The 14,436-nt window shown below is 38.9% G+C and overlaps 1 protein-coding gene across 1 annotated transcript; it reads right to left on the reverse strand.

The window, feature by feature from the left end:
• Positions 1-5,309: 5,309 nt before the first annotated feature.
• Positions 5,310-12,217, reverse strand: LOC134648312 (polycomb protein Asx). The gene is made up of 7 exons (XM_063502805.1): positions 9,885-12,217; positions 9,734-9,802; positions 9,472-9,545; positions 8,763-9,184; positions 7,546-7,789; positions 6,791-6,901; positions 5,310-5,522 (listed from the first exon to the last, which is right to left on the reverse strand). The coding sequence occupies exons 1-7, from the start codon at positions 11,914-11,916 to the stop codon at positions 5,376-5,378; spliced, it is 3,099 nt and encodes a 1,032-aa protein (XP_063358875.1). The 5' UTR covers positions 11,917-12,217; the 3' UTR covers positions 5,310-5,375.
• Positions 12,218-14,436: the final 2,219 nt, after the last annotated feature.

Here is a 14,436-nt window from a genome sequence, read left to right on the forward strand (position 1 = left end):
CGCTCTGTCGCCTCACGGGACGACGCTGTCGTCTCACGGGACGACGCCGTCGTCTCACGGGACGACGCCGTGTCGTCTCACGGGACGACGCCATGTCGTCTCACGGGACGACGCTCTGTCGTCTCACGGGACGACACCCTGTCGTCTCACGGGACGACGCCGTGTCGCCTCACGGGACGAAGCTCTGTCGTCTCACGGGACGACACCCTGTCGTCTCACGGGACGACGCCGTGTCGCCTCACGGGACGACGCTCTGTCGTCTCACGGGACGACACCCTGTCGTCTCACGGGACGACGCCGTCGTCTCACGGGCCGACGCCCTGTCGTCTCACGGGCCGACGCCCTGTCGTCTCACGGGACGACGCCATATCGAATTAAGGGACTATGCCATCGACTCACGGGGCGATGGCATGAGGCATGTCGTCTCACGGGACGACCGTCGACATGTATCCACATGTACACTTAATATCTGACGGTGCCTATTTGAGGTCACTGCGTCTCGTCGCTGGGCCATGGGCACCGAGCGGAATGTCCCAACAACTAACTATCAATCTGACTTACCAAAGATAGAAATTTCTCGATCTTTCTTGCTTCACTTTTTTCCACTTTAATGCACGTGCTACCTGGCTGAGTTACAAAAGCGTACTGAAGAGCAAGCAGCCGGCGCTGGCGTCGCGCGTTCTGTGGTTAACTTAAACACGCGATAGACGGCGCTACTGGACAAAGAATTCACCAATTTAGGGCTGAGTTACAAGGGTGTAATCTCAATCGTTGGTTCAGGCAGAGGCAAGAATACCTAAATATATATATGAGAACTTATAGGCTTTAGCTACACAAGTTAAAACACTCAAATAGATTTAGAACATAAATTTATTCGAGAAGAACGTTTCATGTCTAAAATAATCATGTATTTACCAATAAAAAACAATGCGAATGTTTCATCACTATTAAAAACATTATGAAGAAGGTACACAAATAGTAATACTATATTACTATAAATATAACAAAGTAAAGTTCAGTGTCTATAAGTAGGGAGCCAAATGAAAAATAAAAGATGTCTAATTTAATTACATTAATATCATTAAGTCCAATACTAATCAAACAATGCTGATGGTTACTCCCCCTAGTTACCACCAAGTTGTTACCAGTGGTAACTACTGGGATTTATGTCCCCACCTTTTACCACTGGTAGAAACGGGAAGCAAAAACCTTGTAGTTACCACCCAGATGGTCAGTGGGAATAACCCGCTGATGGTGGCTAAGGCATGCTGTTTCAGTAGCTCTTGGGATTTAGTTGCAACTGATTTTCATAACTACATCCATATGACCAGACTTAGCAATCACATGGCTCACTGATGTAGGAGCGGGACAGCGTTATGCATGCGTATAACGATGTCCCTTTCGCACTGCAGAGATGTCCATGATAAAGTCATGTTGTCTATCCACTACCTGAGATCTAAATGATGCACTATCAATCAACGAACTATAGTAAATATACAAACAAAAACAAAAAATACAGTACCATCGTCAATACAGTTAAATGACTATTATAAACCTTATTGCAATGAGTTAAGGTATAAAAATGGTCAGTTAAGTGTGTTGGTGTTCAACAGCTATTGTTTAGTAGTACACTGAATAATTTGAACCAGCACAGTCTCGAGCACAGTGGACAAGATTTCTGTTAAGTACATCCAGCTGCGAAAGTGAATACGAATTCCATTCATAAAGTGTGTATGCACTTTTGCTGCTCATTTGTTCCTAAATAAGTTTGAGCGCACAGTTGTGTATACCAGGGATGTTGCGAACATCCGCATCCGCATCCGCAACCGCGGAACATCCGCATTATTTTCAACATCCGCATCCGCATCCGCATCCGCATAAAATCGATGCGGAGCTTATGCGGATGCGGATGTTGAACAAGTCGGTACAGGAACGTCTTAGCGGCGGCGTAAGTGCTAGGTAATTTCGTCATTACCTATAACGAAATCGTCTAGATCCAGAAAAGTCGGCGAAGTTACTGTTTATTAAATATAACACACCTATATTCTTGCTCAAATACTAAACGTTTGGTTTTTTTAATAAAAACCGGCCAAGTGCGAGTCGGACTCGCGCACGGAGGGTTCCGCACCATCAACAAAAAATAGAGCAAAAAAAAAAGAAAAAAAAAAACAAGCAAAAAAACGGTCACCCATCCAAGTATTGACCCCGCCCGACGTTGCTTAACTTTGGTCAAAAATCACGTTTGTTGTATGGGAGCCCCACTTAAATCTTTATTTTATTCTGTTTTTAGTATTTGTTGTTATAGCGGCAACAGACATACATCATCTGTGAAAATTTCAACTGTCTAGCTATCACGGTTCGTGAGATACAGCCTGGTGACAGACGGACGGACGGACAGCGGAGTCTTAGTAATAGGGTCCCGTTTTTACCCTTTGGGTACGGAACCCTAAAAAAATACTAAAAATGTAATATTTGACGTTTTCTAAGTACCTAATCTTGACATCCGCATCCGCATCCGCATCCGCGGATGTGAGCCTTTAAAAATCCGCATCCGCATCCGCATCCGCGGATGTCAAAAAATCTGCATCCGCAACATCCCTGGTGTATACTCCACTAAATAGTTTATAAAATGAGCACAAGGAATACGCTATTTATATGAAGATACACACAAATGGTTGATTAATTAGTTGACGATACTTTGTCGCAATTTTTTTTTATCTGGTCAATATTTATGAAAATCAGTTGTTGGTGTAGGTTCGCATGTGGAGCTACAGTATCCAAGTCCATACATACATATTACATACAGTTGTATACCTTAATGAACACAAAGCATTGTTACATGCTTAGTGTTAAAGTAATAAGGACGCTAAGTACGAAGAATGGGCTAGATGACAAATTTTCATTTATGGTATCAATCAATCAGGTTTGTTTGTTTTTAGGTCTATATGGGACCCATTGCATTAAAGCAATACAAAAGTCAGAAATTATAGTCAAAGTCCGACAGTCGTACTTCACTCGCGAAACGCCCCTAACAAATCACTATGTGAACTAGGAATAGCCGGGTTAGTGTGCGAAATTCTTCGTGCTTAAAGCCCTTACTTTAGTATAGGTACATACGTAACGTATGTGATATATAATGTAATGCACGAACATACATTCAATATGAATGGCGACATATTTCTGACATATCTCAAAGCTCACAAGTTTCAGCCAATCCAAATAAACTGTTACTTTTATTACAATTTTATTCTAGTTCTTAGACAATTTTTGTGATATACAAGGTTTCACAACTCAAATTATGTAAGTTTTTCAATTTATACCACTGAGTGCGACGTTCTCAATCAAAAGGTACCACATTGTCGCTTGCCATAAGGACGCTCTGACATGTCATTCGTATAAAGATACACGCAAATTTCGTCTTTATGGTAAGCGGCAAAGTGGTACCTTTTGATTAAGATCGTCACAAATATCTCTACCGGTCCGCCTACCATAATATGGTTTATCACCAAATTAAACCATTCATTCAATTTGTAGTTACATACTTGCTAAAAAGGGACAAATGGTTTAAATCGGCGATAGACCGTATTATGCTAGGGCATGTTTAATAAAAAAGTATGGTTGATTCTCAATAGGTATGTTGGAGGCATTAGTTAACATCTAAATAATAGTATTTTGTGACACTATGTATACATGTAAAACAATTTTAACAGTTATTAATGTGTGATATATGTATTATATATTTTCTGATTGAAACAGAGTGAGCAATACGTTATATTAAATGCCTATATAATATATGTTAAGATTGCTTATTATTATAATTGTAACATCCTTTGATGAGATAGGGCGTCTAGAAATCATCACTTAAGGCATTGCTATGTGAACAATCTAGGCATAGCCATTATATGGTCGCTATCTAATTAACATAATTATATTGAATCAGTTACTTTTTCATATTTCAGCTATCTCGTTACATTATCGTTACCGCGCTAAATGTTCGTTACATTCTAGAGTTACATGTGTTACAGTACAAGCCATGTAAAATCAAGAGATCGTTCAGAGATTACATGGATCACTCATGTTAATTTCAATCCAAGTCTTAAATTGGCAAAAGCAATATTAATTTGTAAAATGTCCTTACAAAAATATGATAGACAGCTATAAATATATTGCATAACTTAGTGTCGTATTAGTGTACACGCCATAATGAAAAACTTAAATATAACAAGTAATATAGTAAATACTTATACAAATGTATAGAACCCTCCATTGTAATATTACAATTCGACCCGATGTTTTAACCATCTGGGTCGCGTTTTATAAAAGGCTCATAACCTGCAATCAATGTATGCCTCTATTTCTAACAACCATATTTGTTAGAAAGAGAGCCAATCAGCGACTATAGGTTACAAGTCTTCTGTAAGACGCGACCATGCTATCTTTCGTCAATAAATATCTGTACATGTCCTTATTTAAGACATACAACTAGAAAGGATCCGCATCTCTGCCGACGCGGCCCCTGAGAGCGAGCCTCACGCTCGGCGAAAAAATAATACAAACTAAAAACAATGCTAACTTGTGATGATAATCAGATTTTAAAAATATAATGGCAAAATGATATTTATACTTAGCTTAAATTCTAATTTTCCTCGTATGTACTCTTATCAAGAACCTTATTTTCAATAAAAATTAACAAATTATTAAATTACAGCAGTAAGACTAAGTAGAGAAAATAATCAAATGAAAAATTTGTCATATGTTCTATCAAATAAATAATGTAATAAGATTAATGAGCCGTAGAATGAGCCTTAAAAATGGCGTAGTTGTGCAAAATGAACATTGTAGTCTAATAATGTGATGTGCAAATCTATTTACGAAATTACTAATCATCTCTCTTGTTTTGCTTAACAGTGTAAAAATATTTCTATTGTCGATAAATAATTAATACTTAAATGGAAAAAGACCCTATTTTTATGACGTTTTAAGCTGCACCCTCGTCTGAAGATTTCGATTATATTAGCGTGAATTATCTGGGAATCGTTAAGCTACTTTAGTTAATACAATGCTAGTGCATACCAGCGTCATCTACTCTACACGTGCGACTCTCACTCTTCAAAATGATAGCACCACATCCGAAAACCACGTTCCACACATGTTCAAACACTTTACAAAGCCAAATCACGAGAGTTTGTGAGAGAATTCACTGTGTAGCAAGCACGTCCGCGTGTGAGAAAGGGCACTTCTCTGAGCTGAACTTTACTTTCACAGTACAAACACTTCCTTCGCTCGCCGTCTCATGTGATAGGCCCCGCTGTCGACACACTTCACACAAGAGTTTGTAAAGACTTGGGGCTGAGCGCGTTGGGCGCCGCTTCGTGTCAGCGTATGAGACAGGTGAGGCAGAGCTCGGCCGAGCCGATGCAGTCGTCATGGCAGAACGCGCCGCACTTCTTGCACAGGATCATGGCGCGCAGGTTGCACACGCACGCGTCGTCCGCGCCCACGCTGCGGCACCGCGTCACGCTCTGGAAATCAAACAGGTCTTATTTAGGTGTACCTCATATTGTCAGTATATCAACATAAAGCAAAGAGTAGACATCCAACAGACATGGTTCTGAGCTCCGGTTTCCGCACTTAGCCCGTAAATATAGGGCCATTGTGTGCAACAGACTAATCGGTCTGTTACGCACAGTGATTAATTAACCATCACATAATAATGGATATTTCATAAAATGAGAAGTTGTTTAACTAACAATAATCGGCTCTTGCAATTGGGTTGATTTATTAAACGCTACGATGATGATGTCTTCATTAAATTAAAGTAATTCAAAAATTGCGGAATAATAGAGGGACATAGGAAGGTAACATAAAAAAGATGGAATTAGTTTGTCTTAATAAAGTTTTGTTATTATCTTATTACATTTTGTCAATTTTTGTGCCAAGTCGAGCGCGAAGCAAACACTGCCGTACCATCCTTTACTGGAACCATTTCGCCGCATTTTCAGACCCCTATTTGCGAACCTCTGGATAAGACCAGAACGCAGAAATTTTCGTCATTCAGTAAGCTATAATCGCATACTTATAATCCAAAATTTCAAGTCTGTAGGTCATTTAGTTCCGAAGTTAAGCGAAAGCAAAGTTTCGCATTTATGACACTCACTCACTCACTCATGATCATCAGAGTAGAACTAGTACTTCCCATAAACTCAGAGAGCTGAAATTTGGTACAGAGTTAGGGTTTAATGGCCACATAAAGGGAAAACTTCAAAATACTGCAATATCAGTCACGTTTTAAAGATCTAAGAACTGCATAAGTAAGTTTGTAATCCCATATAAATATATGATATTATAAAGTTACTGTTGCAGTTCCTACAAATAGTAGGTAAAGGTACACTACGATGTACGATGCGAGTATGAATGAAGATGTTTAGTTATGATATGTGTATACATAGTATGGGTATGCGTACCCGAAATGAAGGACTGCCTACAAAAAGAGATGAGATCCCATCAAAAACATTACATGTAAAAAGGTGCAAGTCTCGCAACGCTTTTACTACAAAAAAGTTTTGAGATGTAATGTGAAACCAAGTCGGGTATTTTAATCAGTGCCAGGGGGTGTTAAAACCGTATCAATAAGATATCTTTAATTTGTAATACATATAATGACTTGGCAATCGCAACTTTTTTGTAGTAAAAGCGTTGCGAGACTTGCACCTTTTTACATGTAATGTTTTTGATGGGATAAATATTACTTACTTACTAATACTGAGAATAGCAAAGTAGGTGTACTTACAACATTGGTGTTTTGATTGGCTGGCGGGGCGCTAGATGCCCTTGGTGCTACGTTAGGAGTCCGCTGGACGAGAATGTATTGTCCCATGTTGTTGGCTCTGTTATCATTCATCTGGAAGTAGAAATATTTTACTTCTTAAAGTGGTCTGGAGCATTCTATGGGCTTTTTCTGTACAGGTATAAGAAAATGTTACGCTTGAATAATCAGTGTATGAAATATGGTTGCTTTCAAATGGAACGCAAGAAAAGGAATACAACTCTGTTCCACGTGAAAATGGTTTAAATTTTATTGAAAACCATGAATCCCAGTAGGGCATTTATTTGTGTGATGTACACAGATATTTGTTCCTGAGTCATGTTTGTTTTCTATGTATTTAAGTATTTGTATATTATATATATCGTTGTCTGAGTACCCACAACACAAGCTTTCTTGAGCTTACCGTGGGGCTTAGTCAATTTGTGTAATAATGTCCTATAATATTTATTTATTTATTGAAATAATTAGTACTATGGGTGGGACTGTAGGAGGCTAGAATAAAATGGGTCGTTTTATGCTTTCTTTGTTCATAATGTACCTCATTGTGCGGCATGACAGAGACGGGTAGCTTTCTTAACAGCGGGTGGTGGTGGCGGCCCAGAGGTGCAAGCGGCGGCGGCCGCACTGCGTGTAGGTTGGGGCTGTTCTGGGTCGCGGCCTGAGAGATCTGATAGCCGCGCTCGAGGTTCACGGCACCTGGGGGGACTTTGATACTGTACCTCATTGTGCGGCATGACAGAGACGGGCAGCTGTCTCAGCAGCACGGGCGGCGGCGGCGGCGCGGGCGGCGCGGGCGGCGGCGGGCGCGGCGCGCGCGCAGGCCGCGTGAGCAGCGCGGGCGGCGGGCGCAGCTGGCCGCGCAGCGCGTCGCGGTTGGGGCTGTTCTGGATCACGGCCTGGCAGATCTGGTAGCTGCGCTCCAGGTTCACGGCGCCGGGGGGGACTTTGTTCGAGCTGCGGCTTCTAGAATGGGTGGTGGAGCATAAGATATTAATGATTATCAAAGTCCACATTAGAAGTGTTTGTGCGTGCTCAGTAAGTTTATTTCTGTTGTTGATCCTTAGACAGAGATGCAGGTATTGTTACACAGTACTGCAAACTTACATCCGAACTCACTTTTCGGGCACCTACGTTTGTTTATACAGGGTGTTAGGGAAAATCCTAAGCCTTTTATAGAAATATTTTAATAGAAAATAAATTATTTATTATTAGAACCACAGAATAACTAATAGTACTACCGTACAGAAAATTCACTCCTTCAGAAAAGTCAGATTTAGGTATAAAATTACACCTATATCGCCGCCTGCAAGCAAAATTGAAACTTATAACCGCGCACGAACCGTGAACCTCCTATGCGCGCCGCAGTTTTATGACCGAGCTGTGAGTGTCGGCACGGGGTTATCACTTGACAAGTTTTTATACCTATACCCACTGATTTATTATTTTTAAGATAAATATGTAGGAATTACAAACGTTGATTATGTAAACATACATTTTTTATCCGGAGATAGTATGTCTGATTCTCACGGTAGTAAGTTTCGAAGCCATTGTGTATTTTCAATTTTGCGCGAGCGCCACGTGACACGACTATCGTGCACGCCGAGCGGCAGCCCACTGCCATACGCCTGACCGATGGGCGCGCCGGCCAAATGTACCTAAACTGCGGAGTGACACCCCCCTGTTAGAACCACAACTTTTAACTTTTTTTGCTAAGGATAAGTTTTGATAAGTGTCCAAATCCATAGTGACAAAATCACAACCAAAAAAGTGTTATGCACTAAATCATTATGAAAAATATTTCCAAAAAAATTGCATTTATTTAAACTTTGTTGCACAAAAGAAAAACTTAATGTAGGTACAGAAGGCATTGTGACCCATATAATTTTATATTGATCACACCTGTTTGATTAAACATAATTAATAAAAATTTAATTACCTGTTTGATTCCTTTCCCGATTTAGATTTCTTTCCTGAGGGTCTCACAATATTTGTCATAGTAGTCGAACTCACAGGAGGGTTAGTAGCAGTAGTACTAGAAACTAGACTAGTTGCCGGTTCACACTCTAGCTTTACAGAACCATCTTTCATTGACTGACAGCTTTCTGATGAATTTGATGACTCCATATTAAAATTTGCATCTCTATCTTCTTTATACATACAATTGTCCTCATTCATGTTTGTGTCCTCCATACTTGTTTTTGAATCTTCACTGAGATATTTTGAATTTTCTATGTTTGCGTTTGAGAAATTGTGTAAGGTGATGACATCATTTGTCAAATTGTTCTCGGTTTTCCATGATACTGCTGAAGTTTTTGGTTTTGCTGGGTCTTGCATGTTGTCATCAGGATATGACACCATCTGCAAGAAAGACTCATTAAGAAATGTGCTGAGATTTATGTGGTTTCATCTTTAACACATTCACTGCTAGCGATCAGCTGGGCGGGTTCTCGGTTCGTACGCGCTTTTCACTACGAAGCGGAAAACACGAGCTAACGGCTACACGCGTAGCGCGTAGCTCGCACTGGCAGTTAATGCGTTACAATAAGTTTTTCTGCAAGAAAAAGTTATTAAAAGATTTGCTGACATTTTACTGAGGGGTGATTTTGTGGTTTCATCAATAAAATAAGTTGTGTGTCGTAACTTACAGATGTGTTGGTTACTTCCATAATAGGTATTGATGAATTATGAGGCATAGGCATGGTCACAACAGCAGTAACATCTAAAAACGAAGAAAACAGTACTTATTGATCACATATTAATCCCATTTAACAACTTTAATAGACAGCAAAGGATTAAGGATATTGATTTTATAAAATACCCTCACTATAAAAATATTAAATTTACAATTTGCCCTGACTTCTAGGTATTTTAGCCATAGTTTTAAAAATATAAATTTTGAAAACTTACTTGTCTCACTCATGTACGATGATAATTCCATTAAATTGGGATGAGATGCATACTTTACATCTTCACATTCTGAAAAATAAATAATCATGATCAGTACTAAAATAATTTATTACAAATCTACATGAACAATAATTATGCTATTCAGACTTACGAGAAGTCAGTATTGACAGTCCTCCTGTCTCCAAGATAAATGACTCTGCATCCTTAAAGTGTTCATCATAGTAATTATGTACAATATTTTCAGTTGATCTAATTTTTTCAAATTTATCACAACTATCCTCATTCTCTTTTTCATTAGGTTGTTCATGAACTGGAACATTTTGACTGTTTATTTCTTGATTGTGATATGATTCTTTGTTAACATCTTCAGTTGCAGTGTTTTGTGGAGAAGCAATGTCAAAAGTAGAAACATGTTTATCTTGTGTAGGAAACTGTTCTGGTATAAATGCTTGAGGTGATACAGGAGCCGGAGAGTCTTTACTTTCTTCTTTAACATTGCAAGGGCTCTCCTCCATTTCTGTGGCTGAATTTTCACATTGCAGAGTATCATTGTTGACATTAGCTTCTTCACCTGTTACAATGTTACTGACATTGTTATCAATTTTCAAACTTGATAGTGAGGATACACTTCTTTCATCATATTCATACACAGAAGCAGTTGCCTTGCTGTCTTCACTATTTGTGTCCACCTGGTCTTGTTCAGGATATGTGTGTTCATCACTTGGACAAATCTGATCATTGGGATCATTTGTTTCCCCATCAGAACAGTTATTGCTTCCTGGCTCCTCTACATTCTGTGTTAAAAAACCTAAATAATTATATACTTCTTCATCTTCATACCTTATTCTCTTCGCTATACTACAATTTTCATTGTCATTGTCATCACTTAGTCTCTTAGCAGTTTCAGAAAAGAAAGCTTCTGTGTCAGTTTTATTTATTTCATTTTCTTTAGATGCACTTGTATCTTCAATTTTTACAACATTAAGGTCTAACTCTTGTTTAACTTCACTTCTTTCTGCTTCTGCATCTGGTAGCAACAGGGGATCCACAGGTGTGGAAGGAACAGAGTCATCCAACCTTGGTGCTGATGAGGAGTCAGAAAAATTAAAGTCAACTTGACATTCCACATAGCCCCTTTGAGACTTGGCATGTTTGAGAGGGAGTAAATCCGGGACTGGTGCTGATGACTTTGCATTGACAGGAGGTTCCTCTACTACTTCATCTGCTTTGGCGGATGACCGGGTTACTGCCCCAACATTCCTTAGTCTTTTACTATTACTGGAAGATTTACTTTTCTTAATCTTTGGAACAGTACTAGTGCTTGTAATGGATGCTGTGGGTCTCAATTTAATAGTTGTTTTTAATGAAGGTCTTTCTGAATTTAAATTAAGGGAAGATTTCTCTCTTCTAAATTTTTCGCCCCAAAAGGGTTCAAAATGCTTTAACTTCCATGGGTCAATTTTGCTTTTTTCTTTCTCTACTTCCGACTTTATTTTCTGCTGATTTTCAGGAGTAAATTCACCACCCGATAGACTCTCCTGCCACTCTAGACAAGCACGCGCAAAGAATTCATTATTTAGACTAGAAGAACTTAGGCGACCAGAAGGGCTAGGGCGATCCACACTTGGAAGCAGCTGCCCAAGCTTGTACTGGTACAGAGGTGGTAGTAATGAGAATGTATGTTTGTTTAGTAGGGCTCTAATGTTAGTGTTAACTAATATTGAATCGGGGGTCTCTAAATCTATGCAGCCTTCTCTAGTTTGCTGCAACTGTGCAGCAGTAGATAACTTCTTCCCACTCCGTTTGCGTGGCTTGAGACAGAATCCTGGTATACTGGCAAGTACCTCGCGCATTGTAGACAGTTTATTAGAACTGGTATTTGTCTCCGTGTAAGTCGTAGCTGCCGTCCATTCCCTGGCCTCTGGTGGTGGAGGAGGTGGTAAAGGCTTTACTATAATCCTTGGTAAAGGCCTTGAATGATTAGAACTCTTTTTTCTTCGTTTTGACTGTTTCCGCGATGAGTGTTTGCTCGATTTTGGTTCAGGTTCCTCACCGTCTTCTGGAATGCGTACGACGGAATACTGCTCACTGATATTACAGGATAAGTATTTACTCTCTGACGAATTGTCGGAGAATTCCATATCGTTCTCCTCGACATTTGCAGGAGATACATCGAGCTCCATTGTGGAAGTATGCGTTTAATATTCTTATATCTAAGGCGGAGCGTTTCCAGTCTTGAAATTAAAATAATGTATTTATGCCGACACAACAGTCACAATTTCAACCCATCGTGCATTCGTTTCCACTGTACACAGTTCTCTTCTAAGATGTATTTGTAGTTTTAAGATAAAGCATAACACATTTAAGTCGTTGAATTTCTTAGGATGAATACAATTTTATTCACTAGTATTCCCTTTTTCTATGGACAAGAGCAGAGCAAAATGTCACAACAACACCAGGGAAAATGGATTCCGTCCAATAAGTCGCGTTCACAAAACAAAATAGTTTTAAGGGGAAGGCAGTTTACCGAATATGATTTTAAAGCAGTTTTTAAAACTTTTGTAAAAAAGCAATAATTGTAAGACATTGGGTACACGGATAGAAACTACAATGCAAAATTATAGTTGGTCTAACCAACATGTCAGTAAATAAAAACAAAAAATCTATACTCATCCTTTTCTTTTGGTTGCTACTTGCTAGTACTAGTGTAAAACAAAGATAGTATGATTCTCTCTATGTTTGGAATGAGACAGTCCTTTGAAAACTATATTTTAAATTTTGTTTAAATGTCACTTTTGTACAAAGAATATAAAGTCCGTCAACCAAATCTTGTCAGTAGTAAAAGGCGGCAAATTTGAAAAATCGCGGGTTAGCAACACTGTGTTCAAATAATTCCAAAACGCGTGTCATCTGTGTTTTATCTGTGGAATGTGGATCGTGAATGACAGCCGTCACCTTATTTGTTTTCATTTGGTTTTCATTCTGAATCGTTTCTGTTTCAAGAGATATTTCTGCTGTCACCATTAAATACCAATACATTAAATAAGAATAAGCAAAGCTAAGGGGCCTACAATGTACAATCATGCTCGTTGATGGTAAACATTACTGAAACAAACAAACAAGTACTGGAAGAACTCTTTCGAACTTTTAAGATTATGTTCAGTTTTTTTGTTTTAGGGTTAAAAGGCATAAATAAAATTAAAACGTATGCCTAAATCTATCCAACAAGACCATAAATTGTGTCCTGGAAACCGTCCATAGGCCCACATGTCTAATATTTTCAGCAATCAGTTGTGACTATTTACAAAGGTAAACCTTTTAAACAGTATTAAGAGCCTTGATCGCCGTTCTTTCGCAATATCTACCTAATCCATACATGTTTGTTGCAGGATTAAATCTTGCCCAATATAAGGCGTTCGTAGTAGGTAGTATCTCTTCAGACAATACTTACCTATGGCGGTTTATGTACGTGTACAACGCAACCAAGTCGAAAAGTGACCCTTATCTTATTTACCTTTAAATTAAATAAACACCCAAATATCAGTTGTTTTATTTTTAATATGTATATTGTACAATGTATACCAATCAAAAAAAAATACACAGGTATGTCATATTCATCCAGAACAGTACACTAATTTACATTATCAAGTGGCATATTATATTGTAAATAACAAATATATGCACTATCTAATTATCTGCATTTTGATATGATTTTACTTTAGTAAACTTAGAAGACATAGATAGGGAACAAAGAGAATATAAGCACTACGATAGCGAGTTGTTTTTGATATCTTCAAATTTGTTCATCATTTTGATTAACATTGTTTTAACATCGCTTTTAAATTGTCCGTCCATGTTTCAATTTTTTTCAATAAACCGCGAGTGACAATTTGAATTGACGTACGCAGGGCGCGCTCAGCGGAAAAAAAAATCTTTTGGTTCGATGTACATTGCTGCTTTTCTTAGCGCAATACTGCTCTTTGAGTGTTGCCCTACTTCAGTTTGCTTTACATTGCTACTGACAAGATTTGGTTGACGGACTATACTCGTAATACTCACTCTAAATATATAATTTAATTTTGTCCATTTTGTCCTATATATTCATGAATCTAGTATTTTAACTGGATCGGGCATGAGGGGTGGGGGGAAATGACCGAACGGGATAGTCTCATGTATCTTTTAGTAGGAGTAGCAACGAAAGCACTATTATTGTTTGTCCTTGTCACAGTCTCACATTTTTTTATTCCCCACCGTAAATGAGTATGGATTATGGTGGGCAACCACTGGGCAACAAATAAATTCGACTAATCATAGTGTCGCATTGCGTACGTTTTGTCCCTCACGGAGGCACGCGTAATGGCTCCTCTACACGATGGGCCAACGCCGGCCACTCCAAAGGACGCATTTATGCGTTAGAGGGAGCAAGTGATATTGCTATCTCATTCTACCGCATGGCTGCGTCCCTTGGAGTGGCCGGTGCTGGCCCATCGTGTAGAGGAGCCATAACATACCACTTCTATAGGATCCTACCTTCTATGTATATATTATATAGCTGGTCAACCAAATCTTGTCAGTAAAAAAAGGCGCGAAATTCAAATTTTCTATGGGACGATATCCCTTCGCGCCTACATTTTTCAAATTTGCCGCTTTTTCTACTGTCTAGATCTGGTTGACCAAGTATACTACTCTATGATCTCGATCTT

This window comes from Cydia amplana, chromosome 5 (genome assembly GCF_948474715.1).
Source record: "Cydia amplana chromosome 5, ilCydAmpl1.1, whole genome shotgun sequence".
NCBI lineage: Eukaryota > Metazoa > Arthropoda > Insecta > Lepidoptera > Tortricidae > Cydia > Cydia amplana.

Bases quoted from the DNA above. Each gene is read 5' to 3' on its own strand.
- LOC134648312 (XM_063502805.1), bottom strand. From the start codon at position 11,916: ATGGAGCTCGATGTATCTCCTGCAAATGTCGAGGAGAACGATATGGAA. The intron at 9,546-9,733 runs GTAAGTTTTCAA...CTTCGTTTTTAG, and splicing joins ATCGTACATGAGTGAGACAA to ATGTTACTGCTGTTGTGACC. The intron at 9,185-9,471 runs GTAAGTTACGAC...TCTTTCTTGCAG, and splicing joins TGGAAGTAACCAACACATCT to ATGGTGTCATATCCTGATGA.